Genomic DNA, 13,991 nt, shown 5'->3' with positions numbered 1-13,991 from the left:
TTATAATGGTGTTTTGTTGTGTTATTTTTATAATGATATTTGATATGTGTTTTAATAAAGGTGTCTGCTATGTTTTTTTTATGATGATGTTTCGTATGTTTTTTTATAAAGGCGTTTGCTATAAGTTTTTAAAAAATGTTTAAGTATTGGATATAAAATAAATATTTATCAAATAAAGTTAAGCTACAGAAGTCCTTTACTGTAGACCATCAACTATAATAATTCAAAACCTTCTAGTTATCTAATAATACATATAAAAACTATTTACAAAAATTACAATCATTTTTTTTGTTTTTTTTTGTTTAATCTAATTTGAATGTCACGTAATTTAGATTATTAAATTTCCATTAACTCAATTTAAAATATTCTAAATGTATTTTGTTCTTATTCTTGCATTTGTAAACGCATGGTCTTGGATCAATCTGATCAATAAAATTCAATTTCAGACAATTGATGTAGCTGATTTTTTACAATTATTAAACTAATTTGGTAAGTGGCTGCTTCGTTTTTTTAAACCTGAAGCATTAAAACATCCAGAACCATTTTGTTTTTTAAACTGTAAGCATTACAACATCCAGTAACATTTTGTTTTTAAACTGTAAGTATTAATACATCCAGTAACATTTCAATTATTTGTTGTTATTATCACCTCAATAAGGTTTTTTACATGAATCTATGACGGTTTTTTTAAGCAGCATGTTACCAAATAACCAGCATGTAACCGAGTATTCAAAATCAAAGAAACCAGAAGGTAAGGTAAGAAACCTGTAATCTATTTTAATTGCACTTTTCCAATTAATAATTTCCGTTATTACTACTATGGAATACTTTATTAGAGAACTATTACCGCTAAAGAATACTTTATCATTTTATGATTTGTCAAATAGTGCAAAACAATTTTTGTGTCCCATTAAAACTTTAAACGACAACGTTAACGTTCTACAAAATTAATACGAAGACAATGTTTCATATAAACTCTTTATAAATTCTCTGAGCTAAAAAATAAAAACTATTATTAATTTAGTTATTAATTTTATTCTAATATTAATGTTTGTTGTTATAACGATATAAAAAAATTGTTATAGTACATTTAATAGAAAAAATTTTGTACAAATGTACATCTAATATAAAAAACTTTTTCATAAATCAAATGATCTGTAATATATAAAAAATTTCTACCTCAATGTTTCTTTATTTTATCCAGGTTGCGTAGATAAACATTCACGTGTTTCGGCACTTCAAATAGTTCTATGTTTTCTGTAATTTCTTTTTGGTTCGTTACACTTACTGTAGGTTGACTTTTTTTCATTTTTTCAAACGGAAAAGTTTTACTCTCCTTCCAGTTGTTAAATGAAACCATTAATGCTCCATTTGTAAGAACACCGCATAAATTGTTATTCATATCAATTTTCATATACCCATTGTCACCCCAAAGTTTTCCCCAGCTGTTTTTAATTAACCAATAAGGTTTATTGTTTTCAACTCCATAACCAATAATTACAACGGCATGATCGGTAACTTCAGCTGAAATTTCAAGTTATTTATTATTTAGTTTGTAACTTATTGAAACTTAATTTAATTTAAATTCTTCACTTACTGCACTTTGGATCATCGTAAACTCCTGACGAATAAAACTTGAAAGTTTTTCGCGCGCATTGTACAGCAACGCTGCCGGGACCGTATAATGTTAAAGCGGCTTTAAGTTTTTCTGCGTTTTTTTTCTCAATTGTGCGATACGACATTTTCTTCACTCCATCGCAGTTATCATTTTTACCACAATGACAATAACCTTCCTAAAAACAATATCAATTAGCGTAATTAATGGACAATAAAGCCGTAAGTTTACTTGATGTCATTCTATATTTACAATATGGTATAGTTACTCCATCTAAATTTAACTATGACGTTTAAAATTATTCCAGCGAGTACAGATGTTTTTGTTGGTTCGTCTGTACAACGTACCAACAAAAACAAAACTAATGGGCTTCACAAGTCCGTAGGACGTCCAGCGGACGTTCTGTGCCCGTTGGGATATAAACCACTGAAACAAGCAAAAAGTTAAAAGTTTGAAAAAAAGTTAAAATCATGAAAACAACTTGGTAACGAGAGAATTTTTATACATAATTAAACTGTAAATACTAAAAAGTTATTATCTATAATAAATAATATAAATAAACAAAATAATATTTGATTAATTAATTTATTATATATTAATTATTTATAGTATATTAATTAAATTAAATATAAAACAAACTTTTTCCGAAGTTTTTTAAGTTCATTTAACTTATGCATATTGCAATTAAACTATCCATCGCTACTAATAATGCATCTATTAATTAACGATCCAGGAACTCATTTATCACAGGAACTTTCGTATCAATTTTTTATGTTGGGAATTCCAATACTAATACAGATACCGAATCTTATTTTGTTTAAAAGACTAAATAAAATATAAAAAAGCAGCATAAACATGTTACAATGCCTAATAAGTTTTATTTGTGGAAATATTATGTTAATTTATCCAATTATATTAACGACTAATTTTATCTAATTTAACTATTATAACGTCTGTTCACAAAAAATCCGGACTGATTTCAAATGTACACAAATTGTTCTAAATTTCGAATTTTCGATTCGAAATTTTTAAATTTAATCGGTCAACAACAACAGTTTCATTTTGTGGCAAAATTGAGTTTAAATAATTAATTCAAATAAACATGGAGCATCTAAAAGAGAACGATGTTAGAAATGTGATTGGAAATTTTTATAAACAAAACATAGACAGTGGAAAGAAATTTACAGTGGATCATTTTAAGAAAATGGGAATCGCTAAATCTACAATTTATGACATAATTAAAAGGTCTGAAAATAATTTGCCAATGAATAGAAAAATCGGTTGCGGCAGAAAACCTTTTAAAATTACACCAGAAAAGAGAGAGTCCATGATTGCAAGAGCAGAAGAGAGAATCGGGATTTCGCAAAGAAAATTGGCACTAAACTATAAGATAAGCGTTTCATACGTAAATAGATTATTAAGTATGCATGGACTAAAGTATACCAAAAGAAAAAATCCACCAAAAACAACAGAAAAGCAAGAAATTAAACAAAAGAAAAACTTATTAAAACTTTCAAAAACTTTTTTCAAGCCATCAAATGAGTTTGAAATCATCATGGACGATGAATCTTATTTCTGTGTAAATGGTGCAAATTGTTCACAAAACTCTGGCTACTATACAAAGGATAGTTCTCAAACTGATCCTAACATTAAATTCAACTTCAAAAAAAAGTTTGACGAGAAAGTTCTCGTTTGGATTGCAATCAGTCGTTTTGGTCATTCATCGCCTTATTTTGCTGTAAAAAACTGTGCACTGGATGCAAAAACTTATTCTAAAGAATGTATTACAAAAAGACTTCTTCCATTTATAAATTCCAAGCATCAAAACATGAAAATTTTATTTTGGCCTGACGGAGCGAGATGTCATTATGCAAAACACACATTAGAAACTTACAACACTTTAGGTATTAACTTTGTCGACGCTAAAGATAACCCCCCAAATGTACCGCAGTTAAGGCCAATTGAAAATTTTTGGGCACATTTAAAAGCAAAAGTTTATGGAAATGGATTTACTGCGAAAAATCTTGACCACCTTAAGAATATAATTCGATTAAAGTTGAAAGAGTTTGATCAAGACTACTTTTTCAACCTAATGGATTCAGTCAAAACTAAAGTTCGAAAAGCCGCTGATTTAGGACCACTTTCGGTTATAAAATAGTTAACAATGTCCAGTCACTCATTTTAGTTAAAGTTTTTGTCAAAAATCGATTCATTTTGTATTCAATTAAGAACAATTTTTCATTCCGGATTTTTTGTGAACAGACGTTACTAATTATTATACCAACCAAAAAAGAGATTTTGAAGATTGAAATGACAAAAATATGGTTGTCTAAGGTCAAAAACAGATGGCATTCACTTTGTGCTAGGTGTGATGAGTAAGAGAGATGAGGCAGAACTTCCTATTGTAATTGCGCCTTCGTGACTCTTGCTGTGTATGGCCTTGCGTTATTCCGATGGAAGGCAACATTTTTTCTGTTTGCCAAAGCAGGCTATTTTTAACTTAGAATGACTAAAATTCTGTTCAATTGTGCTGAGTAGATTTTAGCAGCAGTTGTTTGTCCAATCGGAAGAAACTCAAAGTGATAAATACCTGCTGTACTCTACCACTGTATAGCTATATTCTATTAAGAGTTTTATACTTTAGCTCAAGTTAATCAAACTTATCAAAAACACTGAATGATGATCTTTGAAATAAGCTATAACTTAGATTCAAAATTACCTCACCACTACATCCTGTTTACTAATATAATTCATAAAAGTAGAAAATAAATAAAAATCACACGGTTTGTAATTATTTTTACTTTGTTGGTTTTCTCACATTTTCTTGTTGAATGAAATCAAAATTTAGCTAACTATGATAATTATTTGAAACTCAATTGATTATTAAATCAGCTGTTTCACAATTGATTATTAAGTCAGCTGTTTCACGATTGATTATTAAATCAGCTGTTTCACGATTGATTATTAAATCAGCTGTTTCACGATTGATTATTAAATCAGCTGTTTCACGATTGATTATTAAATCAGCTGTTTCACGATTGATTATTAAATCAGCTGTTTCACGATTGATTATTAAATCAGCTGTTTCACGATTGATTATTAAATCAGCTGTTTCACAATTGATTATTAAATCAGCTGTTTCACGATTGATTATTAAATCAGCTGTTTCACAATTGATTATTAAATCAGCTGTTTCACAATTAGCAGTTTTAACTTTTTAATTAACAGGGTCTTCATTTAAAATAAAATCTTCATTTTCTTGAGTGATCACAACTTTAAGAAAATCTTTTTTTACCAAAAACATTGTTTTCATGGTTATCTCATCATAATCACTAACTTTGTGTCACTCTTGTTTTCGATTGTTCATTATATGTATAGTGCGGTAGTGGTGTCGTGGTAGAGCGCTCGCTTTATAAGCGAGAGGTTCCAATTTCGATCCCCACCACGTCCCTGGTGATATCGCGCTCAACTTATTTCTCCGCGCAGCAACCTTGTTTGTCAAGGTTCGTGTTTCGGAGTTATAGAGTTGTATTAAGTAGCCTCCTCATCTGTAGTAACCTTCTCGACCTTGGGGAGGTGAATTAACAAAAACAAAAAAAAACGTGTGCAAAGCAAACTAACGTTCTACTGTTTGTTTTTTTGTACACGCAACATTTTTATTGTAACTTATTTAAAAGCTTTTCAATACAATCCCTAAAGTTCAAAACTTTATCCTTATATATAAATTGATGTTCTACACAGGCGGTTTCACATTGAAGTTTACTTGTCAAAGAAAAGACTTGTAATTTCAACTACTTGGTTGTGAGCATCTCTCAAATTAATTCACCCTATTTTAACACCAAGTTATTGATGGTTAATGAAATATAAACCTGCGACAACTTTGATGTAAGCATTGTAAGCAACAAGTTAAGTGTGGTTGTGGTCATTTTAACTGTAAGAATTTAGATTTTAGCGACTCTCAAATTAACCACCAAGATACGAATGATTGTTGTAACTTTTAAAATTTTGAATCCTCCAACACTAAGAGAAATTCGCAATTCATCTGATATAAGGAACACACAAAACGGCATTTCATCAGCAGCAATCGTTCTGGCTAAAATACCTGGCATCATCTCTTTGCATAGATTTAAGATTTAATAAATAGGATTTATTAAATCTTAACTTTAGCAAAAAAAAGTTTTAAAATTTTAATGATAAGAAAATTATTATCATTATAAGTGTCAAAAGTATTTTCTTTCAACGCAAATATTTGTCATAAAATAACTTTTTTATAAATACATTTACACAATTTCGTTATTACGTATGTAAAGATTTTTAAGTTAATACTTGTGTACATATTTTTTAAATATGCATTATTTTTCATCGACTAACTGTTAAGTGAAGACCAATTTTTTGTTCTAACTTTGTTTAGGGCAAGATATGGGAAAATATTTATGATGCATTGTTATTTATACACATTGAACAGTAGATTTATCTAAACAAATGTCGGAGGACATTGGAGAATGGTTTGAAATAAAGTAGAGACTACACTTAAAAAAAGCAAAAATAAAGTAGAGACTACACTTAAATTGTATCGAAGAGTCTTAACAAAAAAATTTATATTGGTTTAAACAATATAATTTAAGATGCAAAATTGATTTAAAACAATAGTAGCATAAGAAGATAATTAAAAAATACAAAAAATTTTGAAACACATTCCAAGTTGTCAATAACCACATAAAAGTATGTTTTAACTGATATTTAATGTTTATTTAATTAGATATTTCTACTAATGAACAAATTGTCATAATGATGAAGAAATTCATAATTATAATAAATTTCAGCTTGTAATGTTGACAATAAGTTTTGGGTATTTTGGCGCACTCTGAACTACTGTGCAGCACCAAATTTTGGTGCAAAAGACAACTGATATGCCAAGGATCCCTATTCTAATACTCCCGAAATCGGAAATACCAATGAAACTTATCAAGAAAAAAAAAATATGTTTCAAGTATGTACTGAAAACAAATTACCAATAAAGTAACTTTATTAGCATACTTCGATTTTTTATTTTTCAAATACCTGTGCAATATAGTTTCCATAAGCTTCACGTGTGGCTAAACCATGCTCACCAACAAAATTTAATGCCCTCCACGACCAACCGCCTCTGCAACCGTTGTTATTGTATCCCCAGCTGCAGTCAACTAGCTGTTGTACAGCCATTTCTTTTAATGTTCCATTCTAAAAAAGGAATAAAGGAATGTGATATTTAATAGAGCAAAAATAACATAGTAAATCATAAAAAAAAACTTTCAATAAATGTTTTAAATTGCTTGGAGAAAAATTGAAATAAATTTTACATATATGGTATAAGCTCCTTCAATTGCTCCTACTGCAGAAAATGCCCAACAAGATGCACAGAAACTTTGGCTGTGCACTTCACTAACTGCACCTGTATTTAAGAATGTTTATTTATACATATATATATATATATATATATATATATATATATATATATATATATATATATATATATATATATATATATATATATTACTTAAGTATAATGGAAAAAATTAACTTTTTATAAAATACTTGCTGAGACATTTGACCTTGTTAAGACACAAGCTCGTAATTTATTAAAATTGCTTTACTCATCGACAATTTAAAATGTCTCGTTGAAATGGTGTAACTTATTTAAACAATATTTTCACAAACTATGCAGTAGATAGAATGATAAAATCAGAATAAAAAAGTATAAAAAAAAGTCTTTACCGTAAATTCTCCAATCTAGATTCTGAGGTAAAGGTGCTTTGGGTATTTCTAATCTCAAGGCAGGTATTTCATTCACTTCTTTTTTAAATTGCGGTGTGTTAAGAGTTGGTTGTCCTTTTAACATTTCAAACTCTTCTTCAGATAAATCAGTTAAATGATTAACTTCTAGTGAATAACTTCGATTTGCTCGATTGTGAGAATGAATAAACCTAAAAAATGTTGCAAAGTTTTTTTTTTTAAATTGTAAAAGCAAATTTATATTATAAATTAAATAATAAATTACATTTAAAACGATTTTTTTTATCTATGGGGACCTTAGTAGACGCAGTGTGCCACTAAATTCCCTCTAAATTCATTACTGGTTATAAACATCAATACAAAATTAAAGACAAAGCTGTAAAAAAAAATGTAGGTTAAAAACTTTAGTGGAAACATCAGAAAATCATAAATCTTACGTAAGTTTTTTGATAGGATCAAAAGTAAGAGAGTTTTGAGAAGAACAGAAATGAAATAGAGAATTACGGACAAAGCGGTCATTTAAGAAGCACATTCCATAAATACACTTGCAAATACAGAAAATGTTTAGATGTATTTTTTTCCGTTGTTTTAAAAAATATATTTATATAATATAGATAATGTAATTGACGCAAACCTAGTGTTGTGTCTGAAAATATTTTTTCGCTTGTGGTTTTCGATATGATCTTTGTATTCTTTAGAATGCTTGTCTTTAAAATCTTTAAAGGTTTGAGTTAACTCTCGTTCCCTGTGTTTGGGCTCTTCTCCATGTAAAAAATCCCACATAGGATTTGCCTCAAAATGAGATTTCATCTGACGAAGCTTTTTATAACATTTATATTCTAAAAATAAATTTTACTGTATATATATATATATATATATATATATATATATATATATATATATATATATATATATATATATATATATATATATATATATATATATATATATATATGTATGTATATTATATACATATACATATATATATATGTCTATATATATATATATATATATATATATATATATATATATATATATATCTATATCTATATCTATATCTATATATATATATATATATATATATATATATATATATATATATAATATATATATATATATTTATATATTAATATATATATAATAATATATATATATAATAATATATATATAATAATATATATATATTATTATATATATACATATATATATTTTGGTGTTTGAAATTAAATAAATTAGAATTGTTTCATATTAACCTTTTGGTATTTGAAGCACTGTATAGTCAAATTTCCAAGGCTTAAACGATAAGTAGTCGATAATGTAATGATCGTAATGCGATCTTAAGAGATGATCATAACCTATCATTTCATACCTTAATGGAACATGAGGTTTTGATTGCGAAACATGTAAAACATAGGTATTGTTTTTGCTGATGAATTTCTTTTGATAGAAAAATTTGAAAGCTGGAACTCCATTAAATTGTTCTTCCCCTACATACTATAAAGTTTATATATAAATTATATATATATATATATATATATATATATATATATATATATATATATATATATATATATATATATATATATATATATATATATATGTATATATATATATATATATATATATATATATATATATATATATATATATATATATATACGCATACACACACAAAGATATATGGGAATTCCATATACAATACCATATAGGTATTGTATATGGGCACCCTAAAATTGCTGTACCCCCCCCCCCCCCCCCATTAGGATGAGTGGTGGAGATTCGCCATGGCTCTGTATATATATATATATATATATATATATATATATATATATATATATATATATATATATATATATATATATATATATATATATATATATATATATATATATATATATATATATATATATATATATATATATATATATGAAAAGTTTTTCCATTCTTTCTACCTTAAATTTTTTAACATTCAAAGGAACAACAGTTTGTGCTCTTCTCTTTGTCCATATAGATTCTTGCTTATACCAACAAGAAATTTTGTTTTTGTTTAAATCTGTATGTTTTCCCCAATGTGCTGGAACCAACTTTACAACCACCCCATGAGGACCAATGTCTCCTCTTTGATAACTTTTATCCATTCCTGGAAAAAAAAATTTTGCTGTTCATAATATAGTATATAATAACAAAAATTTATTTTCCTGTTTCTTTATTTACATTTGATGTTTTCGCGTTTCAAAAAAAACCCTCCAAACTTTAAAAGAATTTTCTTTTTCTCTAAATTACTTATTTAACTATGTGTCCAAAACAATTGCAAAACATTGATGAAAAAAATTGTATTCTAAAAATATGGTTTATAAAAAAATTTTTATTTATATTTGTTTTTAACAGCTTAGAAACCATAAAGCTAAATGTTTTAATAAATTACAAAATAAATTGAATGGTGGAGAAAAATAAATTGAATGGTTGAGAAAAATAAAAAACTGATCAATTATAACATTTATAAAGTTTACATTTATAAAAAAAAATTATTTTATAAATTACTAAAATAACTTTGAAAGTCTTAGAAATAAAGAATTACTTGCCGTAGTAATAGTCTATTCGACTCATGTTCAACTCTCCTGCATACCATGCTTCAAAGGGCTCCACCAAATCATCATAAGGAAGAGTTATTGTTCCAACTGCATGATAAAAACTAGGGAAATCAATTTGATATCGGATGTTATTTTCTTCTTGTTTCAATTTATCTTCAACTATTTTTCTCATTAACATCTCCGTTTCAGTACCTGCATTTTCAAAATTTTTTAGAAAAGCTGACAAAGAGTTGTTGAGCTTATTTCTTATGCCTTCAAAGGCTTCTTTTTTCATTGCTCTTGTATAGTTTTCTTGAAAACTTTCAATATCTTTATCCTTAAAAAGATTTTGAAGATATTCAAGATCAATGCCACTTGAAAAGGTATCAGACGAGTTAAGTTCTGTTGAACTATTCTCTTTTTTATTTTCGCATCCTATATAAAATGAATTTTTTGTGAGCTCGTTGATTTCTTTGACACCGGATGTGAGGTTTGTATCTACATGGCTATCATCATCTGCACAATGATGAGCTTCTACATCGCTAATTATTTTTGGTTTAATAATTTGAACGCGATTACTATGAATACTATTAATTTTCTGAGATTTTTCTGATTTTTCGGGTCTGGGATGTTTAGAAGATATATTTTGTAAAGGTTTCATTATATCTGGATTTAGTAAACGCGATTCGCTTAATTTTTCTAATGCTAATGTTTGACTTTTAAAAACTTTTGCTAACTCTTCATCTTTTTCAGTATCCAATTGATTTTGCAGTTCGTCGTTTTTTAATAAAGAAGAAGGTTTTGCCAAAGCAATTGGTACAAATGTGGAGCCGTCACCACTTATAAATTCTGTCACTTCTGATTCGTATCCATCGTAAAGGTTTGACTGGTTTATTGCGGGTTCTTTTAGGTCTACCGTTAAAGCAGGTTGAAAAACAATTGGCTTATTTGTGACAGATGAAATATCTTTTGAGTCAAAGTCGTGGAACACGTCTGTTTGAGCTTTTTTTTTTTCTGATACTTTTTCGATTAAGTTTAATGACTCTTTTTTTTCGCCAACAACTTGTTTTAAAATGGCCTGAGGTTCTGCATTTTGATAGATTTTTTCTTTTAAGTTGCCATTTTTTAGATTTTTGATTTCTGCTTTATTTTTATTTTGCATATGTTCTTGGTTCTTCCGAAAATGATTTTGAGAAGTTTTATTTAATAATGCTAAATGTGTTAAGGCTTGTTGTGATGATGCGTGTTGTGGTATTGTTTGGTCAGAAGCTATTTTTTGGGGTATTGCTTGGAAGAATGTTGCTCGATGTAGTGTAGTTTGATTTGAATTTGCTTGGAATGACATTGTTTGATGCGGTTCAGTTAACATATCTGTGCTATACTTACTAATTACTAAACTTTTGTTGGATTTTGTTAAATTTTCGAGGTCTTCGGCTGTTTTAAACTCATTTTGTGGTTGGTCGGCTACCGTATTTAAAAACTGATTATCAAAGGATTTAAGATGTTGACCATCTGAGACCTCCGTATAATAACTATCAGAAGTTTTGTCACTTTTGTCTGTAGATGAATCTTTATTTTTGAGATTAGTTTTTTTTTTAATTTTTATTTCTACTTTTTTCTTTTTTATAAAATTTTTATTGTGTGATATTTTATTTACTTTTAACATCATTTTACCATTTGATGTTTGGTGACGTTCGGCAACATCGGAAAAACTTGCGTTTAAAGGGACTTCTTTACTTTTAGTTTTTACATTGTTTGTTGCTCCTTCGGATATCTTTCTAGTTTCGGTTATAACTTTTACGATTGGTATCTTACTTAAATTAAAATTATTTGGAATATTTGAAATTTTTTTTTTCAAAAGGTTTTTAATTAGTTTTGCTTTTTTAATTTTACTTCCTTTAGTGTAATAGTGTACCATGTGTGATAAATGATCTGTGGGTATGCTCTTATTTATAGAAATATCTTTTTTAGTTGATCCAGCAGTGTTTTGATTTGTTAATGTAATATATTTTTTTTTGGAATGCTTTTGAAGCGTTTTTTTGGGTATTTTTTTACTTAAACCAGTGTTTTTCTCCTTTTCTTTTTGTATCACTTTTAACTTAACTGTTTTACCTCCTCGGCCTACCTCTGCAATTTTTGCTATAGCGTCGTATAAAGCTTTTGTTATAACGTATTCCTTGGTAATATTTTCATTTTTAGATTGATTTTCGCTCCCAAGAAATTCATCTTGAAATGAACTGTGTTCGTCATCTTGCTGCAATTCGTTTTGTTTAGGATCAGCTATAACAATCCGTTTATTACTCAGCAATGAGCGCGGACTATGATTAATCAGACGATCCGCATATTCTTTGAGAAAAGGTTTTAAAGCGAAATCTGATCCTAGCAAAACATCAACAAAGCTTTTAACATTGTCTTTTTCCGTATGTAAAGTCACTTGGTTGGTTTTGTCAATAAATTTTTTTCTTGCATTATCTAGTTGGCTGTAAGTTTTCTTGTTTAAAACATTTTTATCTTTTTGTTCGTATTGCTTTGCAGCAAATGTATATCTCAAAGGTAATGTTCTTAAAAACGCTTCTCGCTGGTTAACTATCATAGGTTTTTCTACTTTCTCTAAATTTCCTTCAAAAAGAGCATCTTGAAAATGGTCGACTGCATCATTTAAATCTACTAATGTTTTTATATGTTTTTTTGATCTTACGATAGTAAAAGTTAACAAAAATACTATAGTATGAAACTTCATTTCTCTCATTTATAACGTTTGTGCAACACATTCATTTTCGTTCATGTTATAAGCTTGTCAAACATTTTTTAAATGAAATGATTTGGTGCGCATGACTCTTGAGCAGTGTGCAAATCTAGACCTATTCAAGCGTACTTTAGTAGTTATGTTAGCCTAATGCAATTATTATTAAATACTTTGCGTAAATTATTCAAAAAAATAAAAAATAAGATAAAACTTCGAATTTTAACAAGTGATCGATTGGATTATTGAGTGAATAAAGTCATAAATAACAAGAATTTAAAGAGTAAAGTTTAAAAATTCTTAAGTTGTAGAATGTTTTGAGTTGTATTTAAAAATATACAATTCAAATATTTTTTTATTTTTTCAGAAATTGAAAAAAAACAATTTTATTTTAGCTTTACATTGGGAAGAAGCAATATGGGAGAAGCAATATGGGAGAAGCAATAAGGGAGAAGCAATATGGGAGAAGCAATAAGCAATAAGCAAATCGTTGAGTAATTAAAAGAACATTTTTTTAAAAAGGAACTTATGATAATTTAAAAAAACCCAATTAAAACAATTATATAAAAAAAAATTGTTATGATGTTCTGTCGTTGACAGGTTTCTGGATGTTAAGTTGTCACTTGTCCGGCACTTTTTGATGCAACAAAACTTGGCGTCTCATACATAATGTTTCAGTATCCATGTTTGACAAAGTCAAACTAAACTGATTGTTGAAGTCGCTGTTGTATCTTAATTTATTTTAGCTTATCATCTGAGTTAAGAATACATTTTCTAGCTTGCTTAAAAAATATTGGACAAGTTTTTTTTTATTGCAATTTGCGTCCACTTTTTTTTGTGCGTGTAATGGATGCTAAGTATTTGCTTCGATGTTTCAAACAAGTGAGCTGATTGTAATTGTTTCTTAACTTCTTTTTGAAATATCCTTTTGATTAGCCGGAGTTATTACAAAATTGAGGGTTTTTGGTAACTTTAAAGTTGGCATTGGAGGTTGTGGTAGGAGGTATATTGATGCTAAATGTTTTTGGTGTAGATAAAGAAGGCAGTGGCTAAGGCAAAAAACAAAAAATTAGGTTGAGATAATGATGTTTTAAAGATGTTAGCAATTTTTTGCTTTAACTGATCAATTTTGTAATACGGTAACTATTTGCGTGCGTGAAAAAACTTCACATGAGTTTAACAGTTTTTCTTGCAGTTGACTGAAATAAATAACTAAGTTTTATCTCTGCATAAAACTGTTGAAGTAATTTGCGCCCAACCCTTTTTACATGACAAAATATACCAATATCTA

At 27.8% G+C, this 13,991-nt stretch overlaps 1 protein-coding gene across 1 annotated transcript; it reads right to left on the bottom strand.

Annotated features, from left to right (window-relative positions):
* Window positions 1-231: 231 nt before the first annotated feature.
* LOC100198320 (uncharacterized) lies at window positions 232-12,814 on the bottom strand. Its single transcript, XM_065814185.1, has 10 exons — window positions 9,970-12,814; window positions 9,340-9,527; window positions 8,641-8,881; window positions 8,022-8,226; window positions 7,370-7,578; window positions 6,955-7,046; window positions 6,677-6,835; window positions 1,598-1,793; window positions 1,180-1,524; window positions 232-995 (listed from the first exon to the last, which is right to left on the bottom strand). The coding sequence occupies exons 1-9, from the start codon at window positions 12,704-12,706 to the stop codon at window positions 1,181-1,183; spliced, it is 4,371 nt and encodes a 1,456-aa protein (XP_065670257.1). The 5' UTR covers window positions 12,707-12,814; the 3' UTR covers window positions 232-995; window position 1,180.
* Window positions 12,815-13,991: the final 1,177 nt, after the last annotated feature.

This window comes from Hydra vulgaris, chromosome 12 (assembly GCF_038396675.1).
Source record: "Hydra vulgaris chromosome 12, alternate assembly HydraT2T_AEP".
Lineage (NCBI taxonomy): Eukaryota > Metazoa > Cnidaria > Hydrozoa > Anthoathecata > Hydridae > Hydra > Hydra vulgaris.
This window is presented reverse-complemented; position numbering and strand designations above follow the sequence as displayed.

Excerpts from the sequence above, each read along its gene's own strand:
- LOC100198320 (XM_065814185.1), bottom strand. The coding sequence starts at position 12,706 with ATGAGAGAAATGAAGTTTCATACTATAGTATTTTTGTTAACTTTTACT. Across the intron at positions 7,579-8,021 it reads ATTTTCAGACACAACACTAG|GTTTATTCATTCTCACAATC; the intron begins GTTTGCGTCAAT and ends AACATTTTTTAG. Across the intron at positions 7,047-7,369 it reads TCTAGATTGGAGAATTTACG|GTGCAGTTAGTGAAGTGCAC; the intron begins GTAAAGACTTTT and ends TCTTAAATACAG.